Here is a 24,945-nt window from a genome sequence, read left to right on the forward strand (position 1 = left end):
CTAAGACTCTTGTGTTCTGGAGGAAAGCAATCCTAGCTTAATGACTCTTCCCTTACAGCTTGGTAACAAGTTTGTCAATCCCCTGTGTAAATCCTTCCTGTAATTTGGGGGCCAGAATTGTCCACAAATCTCCACCCGTGACCTAAACTTGTGTCTCATACAGTTACATCATTGCTGTGATACCCTGGCCATTGAAGGAAAGCAGCTCATGTGTTTGCCTTGTCCACCTGCTCTGCCACCATCAGGGGACTGTGCACACGCACTTGTTCTGAGTTCCCTTATCCCCCTCAATACCACATACCCCTGGTGTTTATTATTGATGCCATTGCTCTCTTCATTTTCTGTTTGTCACTTTTCCACCTACTCAAGCGAACACCACTGATATCTTCCTGCAGTGAACAGTCGGTCTTTTCATCAATTACCTGGCCGGATGTTCCCTACGAATTTCCCCGTCGTGCCTCGAAACCTGTTAGAACTCTGAAAACTGCTTTCCACTCACATTGGTATCCATCAAGCATTGTGTGTTGTTTCCTGTCACTGAGCCAACTCCGTCACATTGCCCATGGGATTTGACCTTTCTGACTAGTCTGCTGAGACACTTTTATCAAATGCCTTACTAAGGTCCATGCAGATGACATCTGCTACACTTTCCTCATCGGCCTAACTTGATATTACTTTGATAACTTTAATTAAAGTCAGTAAGACATGACTTTCCCTTAATAAAGCATGTGATCCTGATTTAATTCATTCAGACTCCAGCATCAGCAGTTCTTACTGAGATAACAAGGTGTGGAGCTGGATGAACGCAGCAGGCCAGGCAGCATCAGAGGAGAAGGAAGGCTGATGTTTCTGGTTGGGACCTTTCAGAAATGGGTGAAGGGGAAGGGACTTCTGAAGTAAATGGAGGGGAGGAGTGGGGATGGGAAGGGGAGGAGTGGGGATGGGAAGGATAGGTGGGATGGTGATAGATGCCAATTTAAGTGACTGTAATAATTTGCTCAGCACTGAGATTGGAGTGACCAACAAATATTGATTTGACCCATCCCCGATCCTTTGCAAATAGTGGCAAAATATTCACAGAACCCCCCCCCCCCCCAATCATCTGATATCTTGCCTCCATCCAGTGAGAATTGCAAAATGATTCTCGGAGCATCTGCTATTATCCTCCTTAACTCTGTAGGATACAATTCTTTTAATTCTCATGAGTTACCCACCTTTTTTAGACCTGCTCTCCAGTACTTCCCTGTTTATTTTATTGAACATTCCACCTGCTTCTTTAACTGCTAGTAACACCCCTTTTGTGAAAACAGGCAAAATACTCAGAGAATTCAGCCCCTGCCATAGGAAGTGGAGGAGGCTGGTACAATTTCAGTGTGTAAAAAGCATCTGGATGGGGACATGGATAGGAAGGTTTACAGGGATCTGGGCCAAATGCTGGCAAATGGGATTAGATTAATTTAGGATATCTGGTTCACGTGGATGAATTGGATTGAAGGGTTTGTCTGTGTGCTGTACAGTTCTATAACTCTGTTCTAGCATTTATCTAAGCCCCTTGGTCTCGTGTAATCTCCCTACTTTTTTATTTTTTACATCCAATTTGCCTTAGAGGAATGTTCTAGACCTTCCAGTATCACTTAAGACATTAGTCACTACCTGTTAAAGCTCTTCAGGTACTCTCCCAATCCACAGTAACCAACTTGGTTCTCATACCGCTCCATTTGTTTGACCAGATTCAATACACTTGTTTCAGAATGAACTATATCCTATCGAAACTTCATATAAATGTTTATTATGGTTGCTATTTCCCAAAGATTTCTTTACATCAAGATGGTTAATTAACCCCCTTCCTATTGCACGACATCAAATCCAAGACAGCTCAATTCTTAGTTGGGTCTTCAACGTCCTGCTCCATCTCACACTCTCAAGGAATTCATCCTCTGCACTTAGGGTGGGTTCAGTGAACCCAATCGTATACGAATTAAAGTCATCCATTTGTACTATATTACCCAGGTTAGACGGCCTCTCAAATATTTTAGTTTAGAATGTGCCCAACAAATTTCTAGCATTACAGCTTGGTGTTCTTGCAAACAGCTTACACTGATATTTGCGTCTTGCTGCTGTTCCTCAGCTCCACCCCAAAAAAGTCAGAAATGCTTTCCTCACCAAGTCCCCACTATCTCTGGAAGGTAAACTAGAGGCTGTTATCACTGTTTAAGCAGAGTGTTTACTCAGCTTTTGTGAGCAGAGATGTCATCCTGTCTCTGAAATAAACTGAAACAAAAGAGCTCCAAGCATCACTGAGCCCAGATAGTAACGTTAGTAACAAGGAACTAAACGTAGTGGAAACTGGCTAATAACAGCAACTGTACACCGTTCCCATCTTCACTCTCAGCACAGGGTTAAGTGACACCAGTAAAGGTCCCCCTGACACTGTTCCCTTCAAACCCTCACAGGACTGTGACAGCACAGGACTAGATACATGGTGAAGCTCTCTCTACAGCACAGGGTTTGCTACGGAGTAAAGTTTTGTCCACACTGTCCCCATCAAACAGTCCCAGGACAGGGACAGCATGAGGTTAGATAGAGGGATGTTCTCTCTATTTTAAACTGAAGGTAAAGCTCCCCTCTGCTACTTGAGCCCGAATTAGTTGTCAGTGTGACCCCGCAGTCTACACAGCCTGAGAGTGATGTTTGATTTCAGCCTCTTGTTGTCCTGTGCAGCAGGTTATTTCCCTGGTTTGAGAGAATCACATCTTGGGATCAGTAATCACAGGTTCAGGGTGTGTGCTGGTGAATTACACCCTGAACCATCAACTTTGTTAAAGAAGGCCATGATCAACAAACACGCACAAAGACGCCAGGCTGAGTGAACACGCATGCACACACACACAACCTTAACCACGGAATCAGTTCTAATGGAGCCACACGAGGGTGGCCGAGGCAGTAACTTGTATATTTTGATCGTGGACTGAATGGATTGGATTGGTCCGAATGCTCTGGATCAGAGGCAGGTCTACACAGAATGCTGGGTAGTACCTGGTTCTAGTCTTCCACTCTGTTCTTCCCTGTTTGTATTCAGTCACATCCATAGTCTGTCAGAATGTTTGACCATGAGGCAGCAAACATGTCAAATTGATTCGATTTGTCTTCGGACCTTTTCAGAGGCCAGTCTGTCTAGTGCTCTCTGACGGTGAATGACCAGCACAGCGAAGATGACAGAGAGTGTGAACATGGTCCCTTCAAATCTCCAGAACAGAGTCTCCTCCATCAGTGTAGAGCGGCAGCTGCAGGGGTACACAGTACAGCATTCTGAAACAGGCTCAATGGAGTCGCAAATGTGCAACTGAATATTCCTGCCCACCCCACCTACATTTCAGACACGGCAATCCATGTCATCCCATGAACAAAGAACCCAAAAATTTCTACCTTTTATATTCCTCTCGGTGGGACTCTGAGCAATTGACCTTTTCCACAAATCCTGTTCTGCTGCAGGCTTCTCGGGTTTTCTATAAAGAACACAGAAGTCAGGCGGTGAGAATCAAATCGCTCAGCTGTCTCATTCCGCCATGTTCCCCCACCCCACCCAACAGGTCCCCAAACCCTGTCCTAACCCCAAACTTCCAGCTGTGGCCTTTACAGGACACTTACCACCTCAAAACGTGTGCACTCCTTACAGCTCTCTGCCACCAGGAACTGCTCAACCTGCCAACACGGAACATCTGAAATGTTGCTCACTGTGAAGAGATAGCAAGATGGAACTACAGGGCTCAGCACAGAGTAAAGCTTCTTCCATTCTCCACTATCTCCCATCAAACACTCCCAGTACAGGTTTAGCAAGGGGTCTGATACAGAGTAAAGGTCCTGCTACTCTAGTAAACTGAAAGTAATACTCCCATCTACACTGTTCCCATCAAATGCTCCCAAGGACAGGAAGAGCACAGGGTGAGATACACAGTAAAGCTCCCTCTATACTGTCCCCATTAAACATTCCCAGGTCAGAGACAACACGGGTACGTACAGACTGAAGCTCCCTCTACACTGTCCCTGTCCAGCAGAAAAGGCAGTGAAGTTAATGTCTGAAATGTTCTACTCAGAGGACAATGGAGGCAGACTTATTGAAGTTTTTTTGTTAATCTATTCTCGGAATCAGGGTGACACTGGCTAGCACAGCATTTATTGCCCAGCTCTAAGCTGCCCCTTTAGAAGGTGGTTGTGATCTGCCTCCTTGAGTCAATGCTGAATCCAGATGCTTTGTGAGGGAGGGTTTACGCTGTGAGGGATTGACTCTCGGGTTCTGAAACATCTGCTTTGATTTTGGAATTCTCTTCAAATGCCTTTCTCCTTCCAAATACTGAGGATGCCTCTAAAAGCTGAGCTCTTAGTTACTTGTCGCAGTCACTTCCTCACGTGTCTGATGTAAAATGCATCTTGTGATGTTCGTGTGAAGCACCAGGAATGTTCTTACCCAGTAAGGTGCTAGCACAATGCCAGGTGTTGATTTTGAACAAAGTAGGTAGGTACCTGAATCTTTTCCTTCGTGTGATGTCAGGGATTCGCTGAACCTGAAAGACATTAACACAAGGGTCATGACTGCCAGTATTTTACACATCATTGAGAGCACTCTGCTGCTTCTACCTTTTCTGTAGGCAGGATCACTGGGCAGTGATCACAAGCAGGATCCTGACTGATTTATAAGAGTCACACAGCTCAGAAACAGATCCTTTGACCCAACTTGTCATTTGCCAACCAGGTTTCCCAAACGAATTTTGTCCCTTTGTCTACATGTGGCTCATATCCCTTTAAATATTTCCTATCCATGTACCTGTTGAAATATCTTCAAAATGTTGTAACTTTACTCACCTCCACCACTTCCCCTGGCAGCTCGTTTCATATAAGTTCCAGTCTCTGTGTGGAAAAAGCCCTCTCTGTCTTTAATATATGGATCATTAGCAGGCTATTACTCTCCCAGAGTGTGATTTGTAAGTAAGTGAACATTAAATAGGGGATTTGATTCGTAACTCACCGGATATTCAACATGAAGAGATAGAACAGAATGAAGAGAAATGACCGGCTAGGGTTTGTGTAGGTCGAAGCCTGGCCATGACTGCAGCTGCTGATTGGAACCTGGGCCTCCTGTGATTCAGAATTCAACAACATGATACAGCTTGAAACAGTCTGAGGACTCTCCATCTTGTCAGACATCTGTATGGAGAATCCTGGTGATCGTTCTGAGCTATGGAGCAGATTTCTGCGAAACAACAACAGAGTGCAGGTGATGATGACAGGAATCTCCACCCACGCACCAAACATCGAACAATCCTTGGGAACGTCACTTACACTCCTCATCCTCAGGACCAACTCTTCTCCAAACCTGAGCAGCACCGACACCACCACCCCTCCGGTGACGGACACCTCTCCTCCCCCACAACCCCCAAACCTGAGGGGCACCAACCCCCTACACTCGCCCTCCCGATTCCTTGGGGACACCTCTCCTCCCCCACAACCCCCAAACCTGAGGGGCACCAACCCCCTACACTCGCCCTCCCGATTCCTTGGGGACACCTCTCCTCCCCCACAACCCCCAAACCTGAGGGGCACCAACCCCCTACACTCGCCCTCCCGATTCCTTGGGGACACCTCTCCTCCCCTACACTCCCCCAAACCTGAGGGGCACCAACCCCCTACACTCGCCCTCCCGATTCCTTGGGGACACCTCTGCCCCCACAACCCCCAAACCTGAGGGGCTCCTACACCACCAGCCCGCCTCCCTAACCCTGAGGACACACTCCACCGCCCCCGACCACTCAAATCTTAGCAGCATGTCCCCTCTACACCACCACCCCACTATTCCCCGGGGACCCGTCTCCCTCCCATTCCCCTCCCCCCATTACCCAGGGGACACCTGTCCCTCCCTCCCATTCCCCAGGAGACACTTCGCCTCTGTCCCGGATTATTATTTTTATGGGTATTTCTCTCTCTCTCTGTCCCGGTTTATTATTTTTATGGGTATTTCTCTCTCTCTCTGTCCCGGTTTATTATTTTTATGAGTATTTCTCTCTCTCTCTGTCCCGGTTTATTATTTTTATGAGTATTTCTCTCTCTCTCTGTCCCGGTTTATTATTTTTATGGGTATTTCTCTCTCTCTCTGTCCCGGTTTATTATTTTTATGAGTATTTCTCTCTCTCTCTGTCCCGGTTTATTATTTTTATGAGTATTTCTCTCTCTCTCTGTCCCGGATTATTATTTTTATGGGTATTTCTCTCTCTCTCTGTCCCGGTTTATTATTTTTATGAGTATTTCTCTCTCTCTCTGTCCCGGATTATTATTTTTATGGGTATTTCTCTCTCTCTCTGTCCCGGATTATTATTTTTATGGGTATTTCTCTCTCTCTCTCTGTCCCGGTTTATTATTTTTATCAGTGTTTCTCTCTCTCTCTGTCCCGGTTTATTATTTTTATGAGTATTTCTCTCTCTCTCTGTCCCGGATTATTATTTTTATGGGTATTTCTCTCTCTCTCTCTCTGTCCCGGTTTATTATTTTTATGGGCATTTCTCTCTCTCTCTCTCTGTCCCGGTTTATTATTTTTATGGGTATTTCTCTCTCTCTCTGTCCCGGTTTATTATTTTTATGAGTATTTCTCTCTCTCTCTCTGTCCCGGTTTATTATTTTTATGAGTATTTCTCTCTCTGTCCCGGTTTATTATTTTTACGAGTATTTCTCTCTCTCTCTGTCCCGGTTTATTATTTTTATGGGTATTTCTCTCTCTGTCCCGGTTTATTATTTTTACGAGTATTTCTCTCTCTCTCTCTCTGTCCCGGTTTATTATTTTTACGAGTATTTCTCTCTCTCTCTCTGTCCCGGTTTATTATTTTTATGGGTATTTCTCTCTCTCTCTGTCCCGGTTTATTATTTTTATGGGTATTTCTCTCTCTCTCTCTGTCCCGGTTTATTATTTTTATGGGTATTTCTCTCTCTGTCCCGGTTTATTATTTTTGAGTATTTCTCTCTCTCTCTGTCCCGGTTTATTATTTTTATGAGTATTTCTCTCTCTCTCTGTCCCGGTTTATTATTTTTATGGGTATTTCTCTCTCTCTCTCTGTCCCGGTTTATTATTTTTACGGGTATTTCTCTCTCTGTCCCGGTTTATTATTTTTACGAGTATTTCTCTCTCTCTCTGTCCCGGTTTATTATTTTTATGGGTATTTCTCTCTCTCTCTGTCCCGGTTTATTATTTTTATGAGTATTTCCCTCTCTCTCTGTCCCGGTTTATTATTTTTATGAGTATTTCCCTCTCTCTCTGTCCCGGTTTATTATTTTTATGAGTATTTCTCTCTCTCTCTGTCCCGGTTTATTATTTTTATGAGTATTTCTCTCTCTCTCTGTCCCGGTTTATTATTTTTACGAGTATTTCTCTCTCTCTCTGTCCCGGTTTATTATTTTTACGAGTATTTCTCTCTCTCTCTGTCCCGGTTTATTATTTTTACGAGTATTTCCCTCTCTCTCTGTCCCGGTTTATTATTTTTATGAGTATTTCTCTCTCTCTCTGTCCCGGTTTATTATTTTTATGGGTATTTCTCTCTCTCTCTGTCCCGGTTTATTATTTTTATGGGTATTTCTCTCTCTCTCTGTCCCGGTTTATTATTTTTATGGGTATTTCTCTCTCTCTCTGTCCCGGTTTATTATTTTTATGAGTATTTCTCTCTCTCTCTGTCCCGGTTTATTATTTTTATGAGTATTTCTCTCTCTCTCTGTCCCGGTTTATTATTTTTATGAGTATTTCTCTCTCTCTCTGTCCCGGTTTATTATTTTTATGAGTGTTTCTCTCTCTCTCTGTCCGGTTTATTATTTTTATGAGTGTTTCTCTCTCTCTCTCTGTCCCGGTTTATTATTTTTATGGGTATTTCTCTCTCTCTCTGTCCCGGTTTATTATTTTTATGGGTATTTCTGTCTCTCTCTGTCCCGGTTTATTATTTTTATGGGTATTTCTCTCTCTCTCTGTCCCGGTTTATTATTTTTATGGGTATTTCTCTCTCTCTCTGTCCCGGTTTATTATTTTTATGGGTATTTCTCTCTCTCTCTGTCCCGGTTTATTATTTTTATGAGTATTTCCCTCTCTCTCTCTCTGTCCCGGTTTATTATTTTTATGAGTATTTCTCTCTCTCTGTCCCGGTTTATTATTTTTATGGGCATTTCTGTCTCTCTCTGTCCCAGTTTATTATTTTTACGAGTATTTCCCTCTCTCTCTGTCCCGGTTTATTATTTTTACGAGTATTTCTCACTCTCTCTCTGTCCCGGTTTATTATTTTTATGGGTATTTCTCTCTCTCTCTGTCCCGGTTTATTATTTTTATGGGTATTTCTCTCTCTCTCTGTCCCGGTTTATTATTTTTATGACTATTTCCCTCTCTCTCTCTCTGTCCCGGTTTATTATTTTTATGAGTATTTCTCTCTCTCTGTCCCGGTTTATTATTTTTATGGGCATTTCTGTCTCTCTCTGTCCCAGTTTATTATTTTTACGAGTATTTCCCTCTCTCTCTGTCCCGGTTTATTATTTTTACGAGTATTTCTCTCTCTCTGTCCCGGTTTATTATTTTTATGGGCATTTCTGTCTCTCTCTGTCCCAGTTTATTATTTTTACGAGTATTTCCCTCTCTCTCTGTCCCGGTTTATTATTTTTACGAGTATTTCTCACTCTCTCTCTGTCCCGGTTTATTATTTTTACGAGTATTTCTCACTCTCTCTCTGTCCCGGTTTATTATTTTTATGGGTATTTCTCTCTCTCTCTGTCCCGGTTTATTATTTTTATGGGTATTTCTCTCTCTCTCTGTCCCGGTTTATTATTTTTATGAGTATTTCTCTCTCTCTCTGTCCCGGTTTATTATTTTTATGGGTATTTCTCTCTCTCTCTGTCCCGGTTTATTATTTTTATGGGTATTTCTCTCTCTCTCTGTCCCGGTTTATTATTTTTATGAGTGTTTCTCTCTCTCTCTGTCCCGGTTTATTATTTTTATGAGTATTTCTCTCTCTCTCTGTCCCGGTTTATTATTTTTATGGGTATTTCTCTCTCTCTCTGTCCCGGTTTATTATTTTTATAAGTATTTCTCTCTCTCTCTGTCCCGGTTTATTATTTTTATGGGTATTTCTCTCTCTCTCTGTCCCGGTTTATTATTTTTATGGGTATTTCTCTGTCCCGGTTTATTATTTTTATGAGTATTTCTCTCTCTCTGTCCCGGTTTATTATTTTTATGGGCATTTCTGTCTCTCTCTGTCCCAGTTTATTATTTTTACGAGTATTTCCCTCTCTCTCTGTCCCGGTTTATTATTTTTACGAGTATTTCTCACTCTCTCTCTGTCCCGGTTTATTATTTTTATGGGTATTTCTCTCTCTCTCTGTCCCGGTTTATTATTTTTATGGGTATTTCTCTCTCTCTCTGTCCCGGTTTATTATTTTTATGGGTATTTCTCTCTCTCTCTGTCCCGGTTTATTGTTTTTATGGGTATTTCTCTCTCTCTCTGTCCCGGTTTATTATTTTTATGAGTATTTCTCTCTCTCTCTGTCCCGGTTTATTATTTTTATGGGTATTTCTCTCTCTCTCTGTCCCGGTTTATTATTTTTATAAGTATTTCTCTCTCTCTCTGTTCCGGTTTATTATTTTTATGGGTATTTCTCTCTCTCTCTGTCCCGGTTTATTATTTTTATGAGTATTTCTCTCTCTCTCTGTCCCGGTTTATTATTTTTATGGGTATTTCTCTCTCTCTCTGTCCCGGTTTATTATTTTTATGAGTGTTTCTCTCTCTCTCTGTCCGGTTTATTATTTTTATGAGTGTTTCTCTCTCTCTCTCTGTCCCGGTTTATTATTTTTATGGGTATTTCTCTCTCTCTCTGTCCCGGTTTATTATTTTTACGAGTATTTCTCACTCTCTCTCTGTCCCGGTTTATTATTTTTATGGGTATTTCTCTCTCTCTCTGTCCCGGTTTATTATTTTTATGGGTATTTCTCTCTCTCTCTGTCCCGGTTTATTATTTTTATGGGTATTTCTCTCTCTCTCTGTCCCGGTTTATTATTTTTATGAGTATTTCCCTCTCTCTCTCTCTGTCCCGGTTTATTATTTTTATGAGTATTTCTCTCTCTCTGTCCCGGTTTATTATTTTTATGGGCATTTCTGTCTCTCTCTGTCCCAGTTTATTATTTTTACGAGTATTTCCCTCTCTCTCTGTCCCGGTTTATTATTTTTATGGGCATTTCTGTCTCTCTCTGTCCCAGTTTATTATTTTTACGAGTATTTCCCTCTCTCTCTGTCCCGGTTTATTATTTTTACGAGTATTTCTCACTCTCTCTCTGTCCCGGTTTATTATTTTTATGGGTATTTCTCTCTCTCTCTGTCCCGGTTTATTATTTTTATGGGTATTTCTCTCTCTCTCTGTCCCGGTTTATTATTTTTATGAGTATTTCTCTCTCTCTCTGTCCCGGTTTATTATTTTTATGGGTATTTCTCTCTCTCTCTGTCCCGGTTTATTATTTTTATGGGTATTTCTCTCTCTCTCTGTCCCGGTTTATTATTTTTATGAGTGTTTCTCTCTCTCTCTGTCCCGGTTTATTATTTTTATGAGTATTTCTCTCTCTCTCTGTCCCGGTTTATTATTTTTATGGGTATTTCTCTCTCTCTCTGTCCCGGTTTATTATTTTTATAAGTATTTCTCTCTCTCTCTGTCCCGGTTTATTATTTTTATGGGTATTTCTCTCTCTCTCTGTCCCGGTTTATTATTTTTATGAGTATTTCTCTCTCTCTCTGTCCCGGTTTATTATTTTTATGGGTATTTCTCTCTCTCTCTGTCCCGGTTTATTATTTTTATGAGTATTTCTCTCTCTCTGTCCCGGTTTATTATTTTTATGAGTATTTCTCTCTCTCTCTGTCCCGGTTTATTATTTTTATGAGTATTTCTCTCTCTCTCTGTCCCGGTTTATTATTTTTATGAGTATTTCTCTCTCTCTCTGTCCCGGTTTATTATTTTTATGGGTATTTCTCTCTCTCTCTGTCCCGGTTTATTATTTTTATGGGTATTTCTCTCTCTCTCTGTCCCGGTTTATTATTTTTATGAGTATTTCCCTCTCTCTCTCTCTGTCCCGGTTTATTATTTTTATGAGTATTTCTCTCTCTCTGTCCCGGTTTATTATTTTTATGGGCATTTCTGTCTCTCTCTGTCCCAGTTTATTATTTTTACGAGTATTTCCCTCTCTCTCTGTCCCGGTTTATTATTTTTACGAGTATTTCTCACTCTCTCTCTGTCCCGGTTTATTGTTTTTATGGGTATTTCTCTCTCTCTCTGTCCCGGTTTATTATTTTTATGAGTATTTCTCTCTCTCTCTGTCCCGGTTTATTATTTTTATGGGTATTTCTCTCTCTCTCTGTCCCGGTTTATTATTTTTATGAGTGTTTCTCTCTCTCTCTGTCCGGTTTATTATTTTTATGAGTGTTTCTCTCTCTCTGTCTGTCCCGGTTTATTATTTTTATGGGTATTTCTCTCTCTCTCTGTCCCGGTTTATTATTTTTATGAGTGTTTCTCTCTCTCTCTGTCCGGTTTATTATTTTTATGAGTGTTTCTCTCTCTCTGTCTGTCCCGGTTTATTATTTTTATGGGTATTTCTCTCTCTCTCTGTCCCGGTTTATTATTTTTATGGGTATTTCTGTCTCTCTCTGTCCCGGTTTATTATTTTTATGGGTATTTCTCTCTCTCTCTGTCCCGGTTTATTATTTTTATGGGTATTTCTCTCTCTCTCTGTCCCGGTTTATTATTTTTATGGGTATTTCTCTCTCTCTCTGTCCCGGTTTATTATTTTTATGAGTATTTCCCTCTCTCTCTCTCTGTCCCGGTTTATTATTTTTATGAGTATTTCTCTCTCTCTGTCCCGGTTTATTATTTTTATGGGCATTTCTGTCTCTCTCTGTCCCAGTTTATTATTTTTACGAGTATTTCCCTCTCTCTCTGTCCCGGTTTATTATTTTTACGAGTATTTCTCACTCTCTCTCTGTCCCGGTTTATTATTTTTATGGGTATTTCTCTCTCTCTCTGTCCCGGTTTATTATTTTTATGGGTATTTCTCTCTCTCTCTGTCCCGGTTTATTATTTTTATGGGTATTTCTCTCTCTCTCTGTCCCGGTTTATTATTTTTATGAGTATTTCCCTCTCTCTCTCTCTGTCCCGGTTTATTATTTTTATGAGTATTTCTCTCTCTCTGTCCCGGTTTATTATTTTTATGGGCATTTCTGTCTCTCTCTGTCCCAGTTTATTATTTTTACGAGTATTTCCCTCTCTCTCTGTCCCGGTTTATTATTTTTACGAGTATTTCTCTCTCTCTGTCCCGGTTTATTATTTTTATGGGTATTTCTCTCTCTCTCTGTCCCGGTTTATTATTTTTATAAGTATTTCTCTCTCTCTCTGTCCCGGTTTATTATTTTTATGGGTATTTCTCTCTCTCTCTGTCCCGGTTTATTATTTTTATGAGTATTTCTCTCTCTCTGTCCCGGTTTATTATTTTTATGGGTATTTCTCTCTCTCTCTGTCCCGGTTTATTATTTTTATGAGTATTTCTCTCTCTCTGTCCCGGTTTATTATTTTTATGGGTATTTCTCTCTCTCTCTGTCCCGGTTTATTATTTTTATGGGTATTTCTCTGTCCCGGTTTATTATTTTTATGAGTATTTCTCTCTCTCTGTCCCGGTTTATTATTTTTATGGGCATTTCTGTCTCTCTCTGTCCCAGTTTATTATTTTTACGAGTATTTCCCTCTCTCTCTGTCCCGGTTTATTATTTTTACGAGTATTTCTCACTCTCTCTCTGTCCCGGTTTATTATTTTTATGGGTATTTCTCTCTCTCTCTGTCCCGGTTTATTATTTTTATGGGTATTTCTCTCTCTCTCTGTCCCGGTTTATTATTTTTATGGGTATTTCTCTCTCTCTCTGTCCCGGTTTATTGTTTTTATGGGTATTTCTCTCTCTCTCTGTCCCGGTTTATTATTTTTATGAGTATTTCTCTCTCTCTCTGTCCCGGTTTATTATTTTTATGGGTATTTCTCTCTCTCTCTGTCCCGGTTTATTATTTTTATAAGTATTTCTCTCTCTCTCTGTTCCGGTTTATTATTTTTATGGGTATTTCTCTCTCTCTCTGTCCCGGTTTATTATTTTTATGAGTATTTCTCTCTCTCTCTGTCCCGGTTTATTATTTTTATGGGTATTTCTCTCTCTCTCTGTCCCGGTTTATTATTTTTATGAGTGTTTCTCTCTCTCTCTGTCCGGTTTATTATTTTTATGAGTGTTTCTCTCTCTCTCTCTGTCCCGGTTTATTATTTTTATGGGTATTTCTCTCTCTCTCTGTCCCGGTTTATTATTTTTATGGGTATTTCTGTCTCTCTCTGTCCCGGTTTATTATTTTTATGGGTATTTCTCTCTCTCTCTGTCCCGGTTTATTATTTTTATGGGTATTTCTCTCTCTCTCTGTCCCGGTTTATTATTTTTATGGGTATTTCTCTCTCTCTCTGTCCCGGTTTATTATTTTTATGAGTATTTCCCTCTCTCTCTCTCTGTCCCGGTTTATTATTTTTATGAGTATTTCTCTCTCTCTGTCCCGGTTTATTATTTTTATGGGCATTTCTGTCTCTCTCTGTCCCAGTTTATTATTTTTACGAGTATTTCCCTCTCTCTCTGTCCCGGTTTATTATTTTTACGAGTATTTCTCACTCTCTCTCTGTCCCGGTTTATTATTTTTATGGGTATTTCTCTCTCTCTCTGTCCCGGTTTATTATTTTTATGGGTATTTCTCTCTCTCTCTGTCCCGGTTTATTATTTTTATGGGTATTTCTCTCTCTCTCTGTCCCGGTTTATTATTTTTATGAGTATTTCCCTCTCTCTCTCTCTGTCCCGGTTTATTATTTTTATGAGTATTTCTCTCTCTCTGTCCCGGTTTATTATTTTTATGGGCATTTCTGTCTCTCTCTGTCCCAGTTTATTATTTTTACGAGTATTTCCCTCTCTCTCTGTCCCGGTTTATTATTTTTACGAGTATTTCTCTCTCTCTGTCCCGGTTTATTATTTTTATGGGCATTTCTGTCTCTCTCTGTCCCAGTTTATTATTTTTACGAGTATTTCCCTCTCTCTCTGTCCCGGTTTATTATTTTTACGAGTATTTCTCACTCTCTCTCTGTCCCGGTTTATTATTTTTATGGGTATTTCTCTCTCTCTCTGTCCCGGTTTATTATTTTTATGGGTATTTCTCTCTCTCTCTGTCCCGGTTTATTATTTTTATGAGTATTTCTCTCTCTCTCTGTCCCGGTTTATTATTTTTATGGGTATTTCTCTCTCTCTCTGTCCCGGTTTATTATTTTTATGGGTATTTCTCTCTCTCTCTGTCCCGGTTTATTATTTTTATGAGTGTTTCTCTCTCTCTCTGTCCCGGTTTATTATTTTTATGAGTATTTCTCTCTCTCTCTGTCCCGGTTTATTATTTTTATGGGTATTTCTCTCTCTCTCTGTCCCGGTTTATTATTTTTATAAGTATTTCTCTCTCTCTCTGTCCCGGTTTATTATTTTTATGGGTATTTCTCTCTCTCTCTGTCCCGGTTTATTATTTTTATGAGTATTTCTCTCTCTCTCTGTCCCGGTTTATTATTTTTATGGGTATTTCTCTCTCTCTCTGTCCCGGTTTATTATTTTTATGAGTATTTCTCTCTCTCTGTCCCGGTTTATTATTTTTATGGGTATTTCTCTCTCTCTCTGTCCCGGTTCATTATTTTTATGGGTATTTCTCTGTCCCGGTTTATTATTTTTATGAGTATTTCTCTCTCTCTGTCCCGGTTTATTATTTTTATGGGCATTTCTGTCTCTCTCTGTCCCAGTTTATTATTTTTACGAGTATTTCCCTCTCTCTCTGTCCCGGTTTATTATTTTTACGAGTATTTCTCACTCTCTCTCTGTCCCGGTTTATTATTTTTATGGGTATTTCTCTCTCTCTCTGTCCCGGTTTATTATTTTTATGGGTATTTCTCTCTCTCTCTGTCCCGGTTTATTATTTTTATGGGTATTTCTCTCTCTCTCTGTCCCGGTTTATTGTTTTTATGGGTATTTCTCTCTCTCTCTGTCCCGGTTTATTATTTTTATGAGTATTTCTCTCTCTCTCTGTCCCGGTTTATTATTTTTATGGGTATTTCTCTCTCTCTCTGTCCCGGTTTATTATTTTTATAAGTATTTCTCTCTCTCTCTGTTCCGGTTTATTATTTTTATGGGTATTTCTCTCTCTCTCTGTCCCGGTTTATTATTTTTATGAGTATTTCTCTCTCTCTCTGTCCCGGTTTATTATTTTTATGGGTGTTTCTCTCTCTCTCTGTCCCGGTTTATTATTTTTATGGGTGTTTCTCTCTCTCTCTGTCCCGGTTTATTATTTTTATGAGTATTTCTCTCTCTCTCTGTCCCGGTTTATTATTTTTATGGGTATTTCTCTCTCTCTCTGTCCCGGTTTATTATTTTTATGAGTATTTCTCTCTCTCTCTGTCCCGGTTTATTATTTTTATGAGTATTTCTCTCTCTCTCTGTCCCGGTTTATTATTTTTATGGGTATTTCTCTCTCTCTCTGTCCCGGTTTATTATTTTTATGGGTATTTCTCTCTCTCTCTGTCCCGGTTTATTATTTTTATGAGTATTTCCCTCTCTCTCTCTCTGTCCCGGTTTATTATTTTTATGAGTATTTCTCTCTCTCTGTCCCGGTTTATTATTTTTATGGGCATTTCTGTCTCTCTCTGTCCCAGTTTATTATTTTTACGAGTATTTCCCTCTCTCTCTGTCCCGGTTTATTATTTTTACGAGTATTTCTCACTCTCTCTCTGTCCCGGTTTATTATTTTTATGGGTATTTCTCTCTCTCTCTGTCCCGGTTTATTATTTTTATGGGTATTTCTCTCTCTCTCTGTCCCGGTTTATTATTTTTATGGGTATTTCTGTCTCTCTCTGTCCCGGTTTATTATTTTTATGAGTATTTCTCTCTCTGTCCCGGAGTATTATTTTTATGGGTATTTCTCTCTCTCTCTGTCCCGGTTTATTATTTTTATGGGTATTTCTCTCTCTCTCTGTCCCGGTTTATTATTTTTATGAGTGTTTCTCTCTCTCTCTGTCCCGGTTTATTATTTTTATGAGTATTTCTCTCTCTCTCTGTCCCGGTTTATTATTTTTATGGGTATTTCTCTCTCTCTCTGTCCCGGTTTATTATTTTTATAAGTATTTCTCTCTCTCTCTGTCCCGGTTTATTATTTTTATGGGTATTTCTCTCTCTCTCTGTCCCGGTTTATTATTTTTATGAGTATTTCTCTCTCTCTCTGTCCCGGTTTATTATTTTTATGGGTATTTCTCTCTCTCTCTGTCCCGGTTTATTATTTTTATGAGTATTTCTCTCTCTCTCTGTCCCGGTTTATTATTTTTATGGGTATTTCTCTCTCTCTCTGTCCCGGTTTATTATTTTTATGGGTATTTCTCTCTCTCTCTGTCCCGGTTTATTATTTTTATGAGTGTTTCTCTCTCTCTCTGTCCCGGTTTATTATTTTTATGAGTATTTCTCTCTCTCTCTGTCCCGGTTTATTATTTTTATGGGTATTTCTCTCTCTGTCCCGGTTTATTATTTTTATAAGTATTTCTCTCTCTCTCTGTCCCGGTTTATTATTTTTATGGGTATTTCTCTCTCTCTCTGTCCCGGTTTATTATTTTTATGAGTATTTCTCTCTCTCTCTGTCCCGGTTTATTATTTTTATGAGTATTTCTCTCTCTCTCTGTCCCGGTTTATTATTTTTATGAGTATTTCTCTCTCTCTGTCCCGGTTTATTATTTTTGTGGGTATTTCTCTCTCTCTCTGTCCCGGTTTATTATTTTTATGGGTATTTCTCTCTCTCTCTGTCCCGGTTTATTATTTTTATGAGTATTTCTCTCTCTCTCTGTCCCGGTTTATTATTTTTATGAGTATTTCTCTCTCTCTCTGTCCCGGTTTATTATTTTTATGGGTATTTCTCTCTCTCTCTGTCCCGGTTTATTATTTTTATGAGTATTTCTCTATCTCTCTGTCCCGGTTAATTATTTTTATGAGTATTTCTCTCTCTCTCTGTCCCGGTTTATTATTTTTATGGGTATTTCTCTCTCTCTCTGTCCCGGTTTATTATTTTTATGAGTATTTCCCTCTCTCTCTCTCTGTCCCGGTTTATTATTTTTATGAGTATTTCCCTCTCTCTCTCTCTGTCCCGGTTTATTATTTTTATGAGTATTTCTCTCTCTCTCTCTCTGTCCCGGTTTATTATTTTTATGGGTATTTCTCTCTCTCTCTCTCTCTGTCCCGGTTTATTATTTTTATGGGCATTTCTCTCTCTCTCTGTCCCGGTTTATTATTTTTATGAGTATTTCCCTCTCTCTCTCTCTGTCCCGGTTTATTATTTTTATGAGTATTTCTCTCTCTCTCTCTCTGTCCCGGTTTATTATTTTTATGGGTATTTCTCTCTCTCTCTCTCTCTGTCCCGGTTTATTATTTTTATGGGCATTTCTCTCTCTCTCTGTCCCGGTTTATTATTTTTATGGGTATTTCTCTCTCTCTCTGTCCCGGTTTATTATTTTTATGAGTATTTCTCTATCTCTCTGTCCCGGTTTATTATTTTTATGAGTATTTCTCTCTCTCTCTGTCCCGGTTTATTATTTTTATGGGTATTTCTCTCTCTCTCTGTCCCGGTTTATTATTTTTATGAGTATTTCTCTCTCTCTCTGTCCCGGTTTATTATTTTTATGAGTATTTCCCTCTCTCTCTCTCTGTCCCGGTTTATTATTTTTATGGGTATTTCTCTCTCTCTCTGTCCCGGTTTATTATTTTTATGGGTATTTCTCTCTCTCTCTCTGTCCCGGTTTATTATTTTTATGAGTATTTCTCTCTCTCTCTGTCCCGGTTTATTATTTTTATGAGTATTTCCTTCTCTCTCTGTCCCGGTTTATTATTATTATGAGTATTTCCCTCTCTCTCTGTCCCGGTTTATTATTTTTATGAGTATTTCTCTCTCTCTCTGTCCCGGTTTATTATTTTTATGAGTATTTCCGTCTCTCTGTCCCGGTTTATTATTTTTATGGGTATTTCTCTCTCTCTCTGTCCCGGTTTATTATTTTTATGAGTATTTCTCTCTCTCTCTGTCCCGGATTATTATTTTTATGAGTATTTCTCTCTCTCTCTGTCCCGGTTTATTATTTTTATAAGTATTTCTCTCTCTCTCTGTCCCGGTTTATTATTTTTATGAGTATTTCTCTCTCTCTCTGTCCCGGTTTATTATTTTTATGAGTATTTCCCTCTCTCTCTGTCCCGGTTTATTATTTTTATGGGTATTTCTCTCTCTCTCTCTGTCCCGGTTTATTATTTTTATGAGTATTTCCTTCTCTCTCTGTCCCGGTTTATTATTATTATGAGTATTTCCCTCTCTCTCTGTCCCGGTTTATTATTTTTATGAGTATTTCTCTCTCTCTCTGTCCCGGTTTATTATTTTTATGAGTATTTCCGTCTCTCTGTCCCGGTTTATTATTTTTATGGGTATTTCTCTCTCTCTCTGTCCCGGTTTATTATTTTTATGAGTATTTCTCTCTCTCTGTCCCGGTTTATTATTTTTATAAGTATTTCTCTCTCTCTCTGTCCCGGTTTATTATTTTTATGGGTATTTCTCTCTCTCTCTGTCCCGGTTTATTATTTTTATGGGTATTTCTCTCTCTCTCTGTCCCGGTTTATTATTTTTATGAGTGTTTCTCTCTCTCTCTGTCCCGGTTTATTATTTTTATGAGTATTTCTCTCTCTCTCTGTCCCGGTTTATTATTTTTATGGGTATTTCTCTCTCTCTCTGTCCCGGTTTATTATTTTTATAAGTATTTCTCTCTCTCTCTGTCCCGGTATATTATTTTTATGGGTATTTCTCTCTCTCTGTCCCGGTTTATTATTTTTATGAGTATTTCTCTCTCTCTCTGTCCCGGTTTATTATTTTTATGAGTATTTCTCTCTCTCTCTGTCCCGGTTTATTATTTTTATGAGTATTTCTCTCTCTCTCTCTCTGTCCCGGTTTATTATTTTTATGAGTATTTCTCTCTCTCTCTGTCCCGGTTTATTATTTTTATGAGTATTTCTCTCTCTCTCTGTCCCGGTTTATTATTTTTACGAGTATTTCTCTCTCTCTCTCTCTGTCCCGGTTTATTATTTTTATGAGTATTTTTCTCTCTCTCTCTGTCCCGGTTTATTATTTTTATGAGTATTTCTCTCTCTCTCTCTGTCCCGGTTTATTATTTTTATGGGCATTTCTGTCTCTCTCTGTCCCGGTTTATTATTTTTATGAGTATTTCTCTCTCTCTCTGTCCCGGTTTATTATTTTTATGAGTATTTCTCTCTCTCTCTCTCTCTGTCCCGGTTTATTATTTTTATGAGTATTTCCCTCTCTCTCTGTCCTGGTTTATTATTTTTATGAGTATTTCTCTCTCTCTCTGTCCCGGTTTATTATTTTTATGGGTATTTCTCTCTCTCTCTGTCCCGGTTTATTATTTTTATGGGTATTTCTCTCTCTCTCTGTCCCGGTTTATTATTTTTATGGGTATTTCTCTCTCTCTCTGTCCCGGTTTATTATTTTTATGAGTATTTCTCTCTCTCTGTCCCGGTTTATTATTTTTATGGGTATTTCTCTCTCTCTCTGTCCCGGTTTATTATTTTTATGGGTATTTCTCTCTCTCTCTGTCCCGGTTTATTATTTTTATGAGTGTTTCTCTCTCTCTCTGTCCCGGTTTATTATTTTTATGGGTATTTCTCTCTCTCTCTGTCCCGGTTTATTATTTTTATGAGTATTTCTCTCTCTCTCTGTCCCGGTTTATTATTTTTATGAGTATTTCTCTCTCTCTCTGTCCCGGTTTATTATTTTTATGGGTATTTCTCTCTCTCTCTGTCCCGGTTTATTATTTTTATGGGTATTTCTCTCTCTCTCTGTCCCGGTTTATTATTTTTATGAGTATTTCCCTCTCTCTCTCTCTCTGTCCCGGTTTATTATTTTTATGAGTATTTCTCTCTCTCTGTCCCGGTTTATTATTTTTATGGGCATTTCTGTCTCTCTCTGTCCCAGTTTATTATTTTTACGAGTATTTCCCTCTCTCTCTGTCCCGGTTTATTATTTTTACGAGTATTTCTCACTCTCTCTCTGTCCCGGTTTATTATTTTTATGGGTATTTCTCTCTCTCTCTGTCCCGGTTTATTATTTTTATGGGTATTTCTCTCTCTCTCTGTCCCGGTTTATTATTTTTATGAGTATTTCTCTCTCTCTCTGTCCCGGTTTATTATTTTTATGAGTATTTCTCTCTCTCTCTGTCCCGGTTTATTATTTTTATGAGTATTTCTCTCTCTCTCTCTGTCCCGGTTTATTATTTTTATGAGTATTTCTCTCTCTCTCTGTCCCGGTTTATTATTTTTATGGTTATTTCTCTCTCTCTCTCTCTGTCCCGGTTTATTATTTTTATGGGTATTTCTCTCTCTCTCTCTCTGTCCCGGTTTATTATTTTTATGAGTATTTCTCTCTCTCTCTGTCCCGGTTTATTATTTTTATGAGTATTTCTCTCTCTCTCTCTGTCCCGGTTTATTATTTTTATGGGCATTTCTCTCTCTCTCTGTCCCGGTTTATTATTTTTATGGGTATTTCTCTCTCTCTCTGTCCCGGTTTATTATTTTTATGAGTATTTCTCTATCTCTCTGTCCCGGTTTATTATTTTTATGAGTATTTCTCTCTCTCTCTGTCCCGGTTTATTATTTTTATGGGTATTTCTCTCTCTCTCTGTCCCGGTTTATTATTTTTATGAGTATTTCTCTCTCTCTCTGTCCCGGTTTATTATTTTTATGAGTATTTCCCTCTCTCTCTCTCTGTCCCGGTTTATTATTTTTATGGGTATTTCTCTCTCTCTCTGTCCCGGTTTATTATTTTTATGGGTATTTCTCTCTCTCTCTCTGTCCCGGTTTATTATTTTTATGAGTATTTCTCTCTCTCTCTGTCCCGGTTTATTATTTTTATGAGTATTTCCTTCTCTCTCTGTCCCGGTTTATTATTATTATGAGTATTTCCCTCTCTCTCTGTCCCGGTTTATTATTTTTATGAGTATTTCTCTCTCTCTCTGTCCCGGTTTATTATTTTTATGAGTATTTCCGTCTCTCTGTCCCGGTTTATTATTTTTATGGGTATTTCTCTCTCTCTCTGTCCCGGTTTATTATTTTTATGAGTATTTCTCTCTCTCTCTGTCCCGGATTATTATTTTTATGAGTATTTCTCTCTCTCTCTGTCCCGGTTTATTATTTTTATAAGTATTTCTCTCTCTCTCTGTCCCGGTTTATTATTTTTATGAGTATTTCTCTCTCTCTCTGTCCCGGTTTATTATTTTTATGAGTATTTCCCTCTCTCTCTGTCCCGGTTTATTATTTTTATGGGTATTTCTCTCTCTCTCTCTGTCCCGCTTTATTATTTTTATGAGTATTTCCCTCTCTGTCTGTCCCGGTTTATTATTTTTATGGGTATTTCTCTCTCTCTCTGTCCCGGTTTATTATTTTTATGAGTATTTCTCTCTCTCTGTCCCGGTTTATTATTTTTATGGGTATTTCTCTCTCTCTCTGTCCCGGTTTATTATTTTTATGAGTATTTCTCTCTCTCTCTGTCCCGGTTTATTATTTTTATGGGTATTTCTCTCTCTCTCTGTCCGGTTTATTATTTTTATGAGTATTTCTCTCTCTCTCTCTGTCCCGGTTTATTATTTTTATGGGTATTTCTCTCTCTGTCCCGGTTTATTATTTTTATGAGTATTTCTCTCTCTCTCTCTGTCCCGGTTTATTATTTTTATAAGTATTTCTCTCTCTCTCTGTCCCGGTTTATTATTTTTATGGGTATTTCTCTCTCTCTCTCTGTCCCGGTTTATTATTTTTATAAGTATTTCTCTCTCTCTCTGTCCCGGTTTATTATTTTTATGGGTATTTCCCTCTCTCTCTGTCCCGGTTTATTATTTTTACGAGTATTTCTCACTCTCTCCCTGTCCCGGTTTATTATTTTTATGGGTATTTCTCTCTCTCTCTGTCCCGGTTTATTATTTTTATGGGTATTTCTCTCTCTCTCTGTCCCGGTTTATTATTTTTATGAGTATTTCTCTCTCTCTCTCTGTCCCGGATTATTATTTTTATGGGTATTTCTCTCTCTCTCTGTCCCGGTTTATTATTTTTATGGGTATTTCCCTCTCTCTCTGTCCCGGTTTATTATTTTTACGAGTATTTCTCACTCTCTCTCTGTCCCGGTTTATTATTTTTATGGGTATTTCTCTCTCTCTCTGTCCCGGTTTATTATTTTTATGGGTATTTCTCTCTCTCTCTGTCCCGGTTTATTATTTTTCTGAGTATTTCTCTCTCTCTGTCCCGGTTTATTATTTTTATGGGTATTTCTCTCTCTCTCTGTCCCGGTTTATTATTTTTACGAGTATTTCTCTCTCTCTGTCCCGGTTTATTATTTTTATGGGTATTTCTCTCTCTCTCTGTCCCGGTTTATTATTTTTATGGGTATTTCTCTCTCTCTCTGTCCCGGTTTATTATTTTTATGAGTATTTCTCTCTCTCTCTGTCCCGGTTTATTATTTTTATGGGTATTTCTCTCTCTCTCTGTCCTGGTTTATTATTTTTATGGGTATTTCTCTCTCTCTCTGTCCCGGTTTATTATTTTTATGAGTATTTCTCTCTCTCTCTGTCCCGGTTTATTATTTTTATGGGTATTTCTCTCTCTCTCTGTCCCGGTTTATTATTTTTATGGGTATTTCTCTCTCTCTCTGTCCCGGTTTATTATTTTTATGGGTATTTCTCTCTCTCTCTGTCCCGGTTTATTATTTTTATGAGTATTTCTCTCTCTCTCTGTCCCGGTTTATTATTTTTATGAGTATTTCTCTCTCTCTCTGTCCCGGTTTATTATTTTTATGAGTATTTCTCTCTCTCTCTGTCCCGGTTTATTATTTTTATGGGTACTTCTCTCTCTCTCTGTCCCGGTTTATTATTTTTATGGGTATTTCTCTCTCTCTCTGTCCCGGTTTATTATTTTTATGGGTATTTCTCTCTCTCTCTGTCCCGGTTTATTATTTTTATGGGTATTTCTCTCTCTCTCTGTCCCGGTTTATTATTTTTATGAGTATTTCTCTCTCTCTCTGTCCCGGTTTATTATTTTTATGAGTATTTCTCTCTCTCTCTGTCCCGGTTTATTATTTTTATGAGTATTTCTCTCTCTCTCTCTGTCCCGGTTTATTATTTTTATGGGTATTTCTCTCTCTCTCTGTCCCGGTTTATTATTTTTATGGGTATTTCTCTCTCTCTCTGTCCCGGTTTATTATTTTTATGAGTATTTCTCTCTCTCTCTGTCCCGGTTTATTATTTTTATGAGTATTTCTCTCTCTCTCTGTCCCGGTTTATTATTTTTATGAGTATTTCTCTCTCTCTCTCTGTCCCGGTTTATTATTTTTATGAGTATTTCTCTCTCTCTCTGTCCCGGTTTATTGTTTTTATGGGTATTTCTCTCTCTCTCTGTCCCGGTTTATTATTTTTATGAGTATTTCTCTCTCTCTCTCTGTCCCGGTTTATTATTTTTATGAGTATTTCCCTCTCTCTCTGTCCCGGTTTATTATTTTTATGAGTATTTCTCTCTGTCCCGGTTTATTATTTTTATGGGTATTTCTCTCTCTCTCTCTGTCCCGGTTTATTATTTTTATGGGTATTTCTCTCTTTCCCCTTTTTTCACCTTTTGCCTGATGGTCGTCGCCGCCGCCTTCTCGTTCCGGACGCCAACAATCGTCAATGGGGCAAGCGTGCCCCCCACTAAGCCCGGTCATTGATTGCGCCCTCTGTGGCAGGGAGGACCGTCTGGATGAATCTCCCGGAAGTGCACCACCCAGCGGCCTGGAGGTGGTTCTCCAGGAACAGTGCATTGCAGCAATTCCCCAACGTTCCCGCCTGCACCACGTCACAAACCATAGATACACAGTGGGCGGGAGCAGGAGGAGGCCATTCAACCCATCAGACCTGCACCGCCACTCTTCTTGATCATGACTGACAATCCAACTCAATAGCCTGATCCTGTTTGCTTCCCCCTAACCTTTGATCCCATTCACCCCCAAGTGCTATATCTCGTTGCCTCTTCGATACTTTCAATGTTTTGGCATCAACTCCTTCCTGTGGTAATGAATCCACCGGCTCCCCGTTCCTTGGGTGAAGGAATGTCTCCTCATCTTTATCCTAACCCATTCACCCTGATTGCTCTTACTGTGACCTCTCCTTCTGGGCACACCCACCATCAGGACCATCCTCCCTACATCTACTCTGTGCTGCCCTGTTAGCATTTTATAGTCTATATGAGATTCCTCCTCATCCATCTGAACTCTAGCAAAAACAATCCCAACCAAGTCAATCTCTCATACTCAGACCCACCATTCCCAAAATCAGCCTGGTAAACCTTCGCTGCACTCCCTCAAGAGCAAGAGCATCCTTCCTGAGAAAAGGAGACCAAAACTGCACACAATATACTAACTTCACCAACGTCCTGTCCAGCTGCAACAACCCATCCCTGCTCCTGTATTCGAAACCTCTCACAATGAAGGGTAACAGACCATGTACCTTCTTTCATCTGCAAAGGCAACAGCAGGTACCTGGGAACACCATCCCCTGTAAGTTCCCCTCCAAGCCTCTCACCATCCTGACTTATGAACATAATTGTTATTCCTTCAGTGACATTGGGTTAAGATCCTGAAAGTCCCTCCCTAAGGGCATTGTGGGTCAACCTACAGCACAAGGACTGCAGTGGTTCAAGATGGCAGCTTACCACCTTCTCACATCTCCCAAATTAAACATGTAAAATAAAAGCCAAGAAG

At 39.2% G+C, this 24,945-nt stretch overlaps 1 protein-coding gene across 1 annotated transcript; it reads right to left on the reverse strand.

The window, feature by feature from the left end:
• Positions 1-1,768: 1,768 nt before the first annotated feature.
• jtb (jumping translocation breakpoint) lies at positions 1,769-23,932 on the reverse strand. Its single transcript, XM_048525798.2, has 6 exons — positions 23,820-23,932; positions 5,024-5,248; positions 4,522-4,562; positions 3,649-3,734; positions 3,427-3,506; positions 1,769-3,284 (listed from the first exon to the last, which is right to left on the reverse strand). The coding sequence occupies exons 2-6, from the start codon at positions 5,200-5,202 to the stop codon at positions 3,128-3,130; spliced, it is 543 nt and encodes a 180-aa protein (XP_048381755.1). The 5' UTR covers positions 5,203-5,248; positions 23,820-23,932; the 3' UTR covers positions 1,769-3,127.
• Between the last annotated feature and the right edge of the window lie 1,013 nt (positions 23,933-24,945).

The sequence above is a fragment of the Stegostoma tigrinum genome, chromosome 47 (genome assembly GCF_030684315.1).
Source record: "Stegostoma tigrinum isolate sSteTig4 chromosome 47, sSteTig4.hap1, whole genome shotgun sequence".
Classification (NCBI taxonomy): Eukaryota; Metazoa; Chordata; class Chondrichthyes; order Orectolobiformes; family Stegostomatidae; genus Stegostoma; species Stegostoma tigrinum.

Bases quoted from the DNA above. Each gene is read 5' to 3' on its own strand.
- jtb (XM_048525798.2), bottom strand. From the start codon at position 5,202: ATGTCTGACAAGATGGAGAGTCCTCAGACTGTTTCAAGCTGTATCATG. The intron at 4,563-5,023 runs GTGAGTTACGAA...AATGTCTTTCAG, and splicing joins CTCTTCATGTTGAATATCCG to GTTCAGCGAATCCCTGACAT. The intron at 3,507-3,648 runs GTAAGTGTCCTG...TGTTCTTTATAG, and splicing joins AGTGCACACGTTTTGAGGTG to AAAACCCGAGAAGCCTGCAG.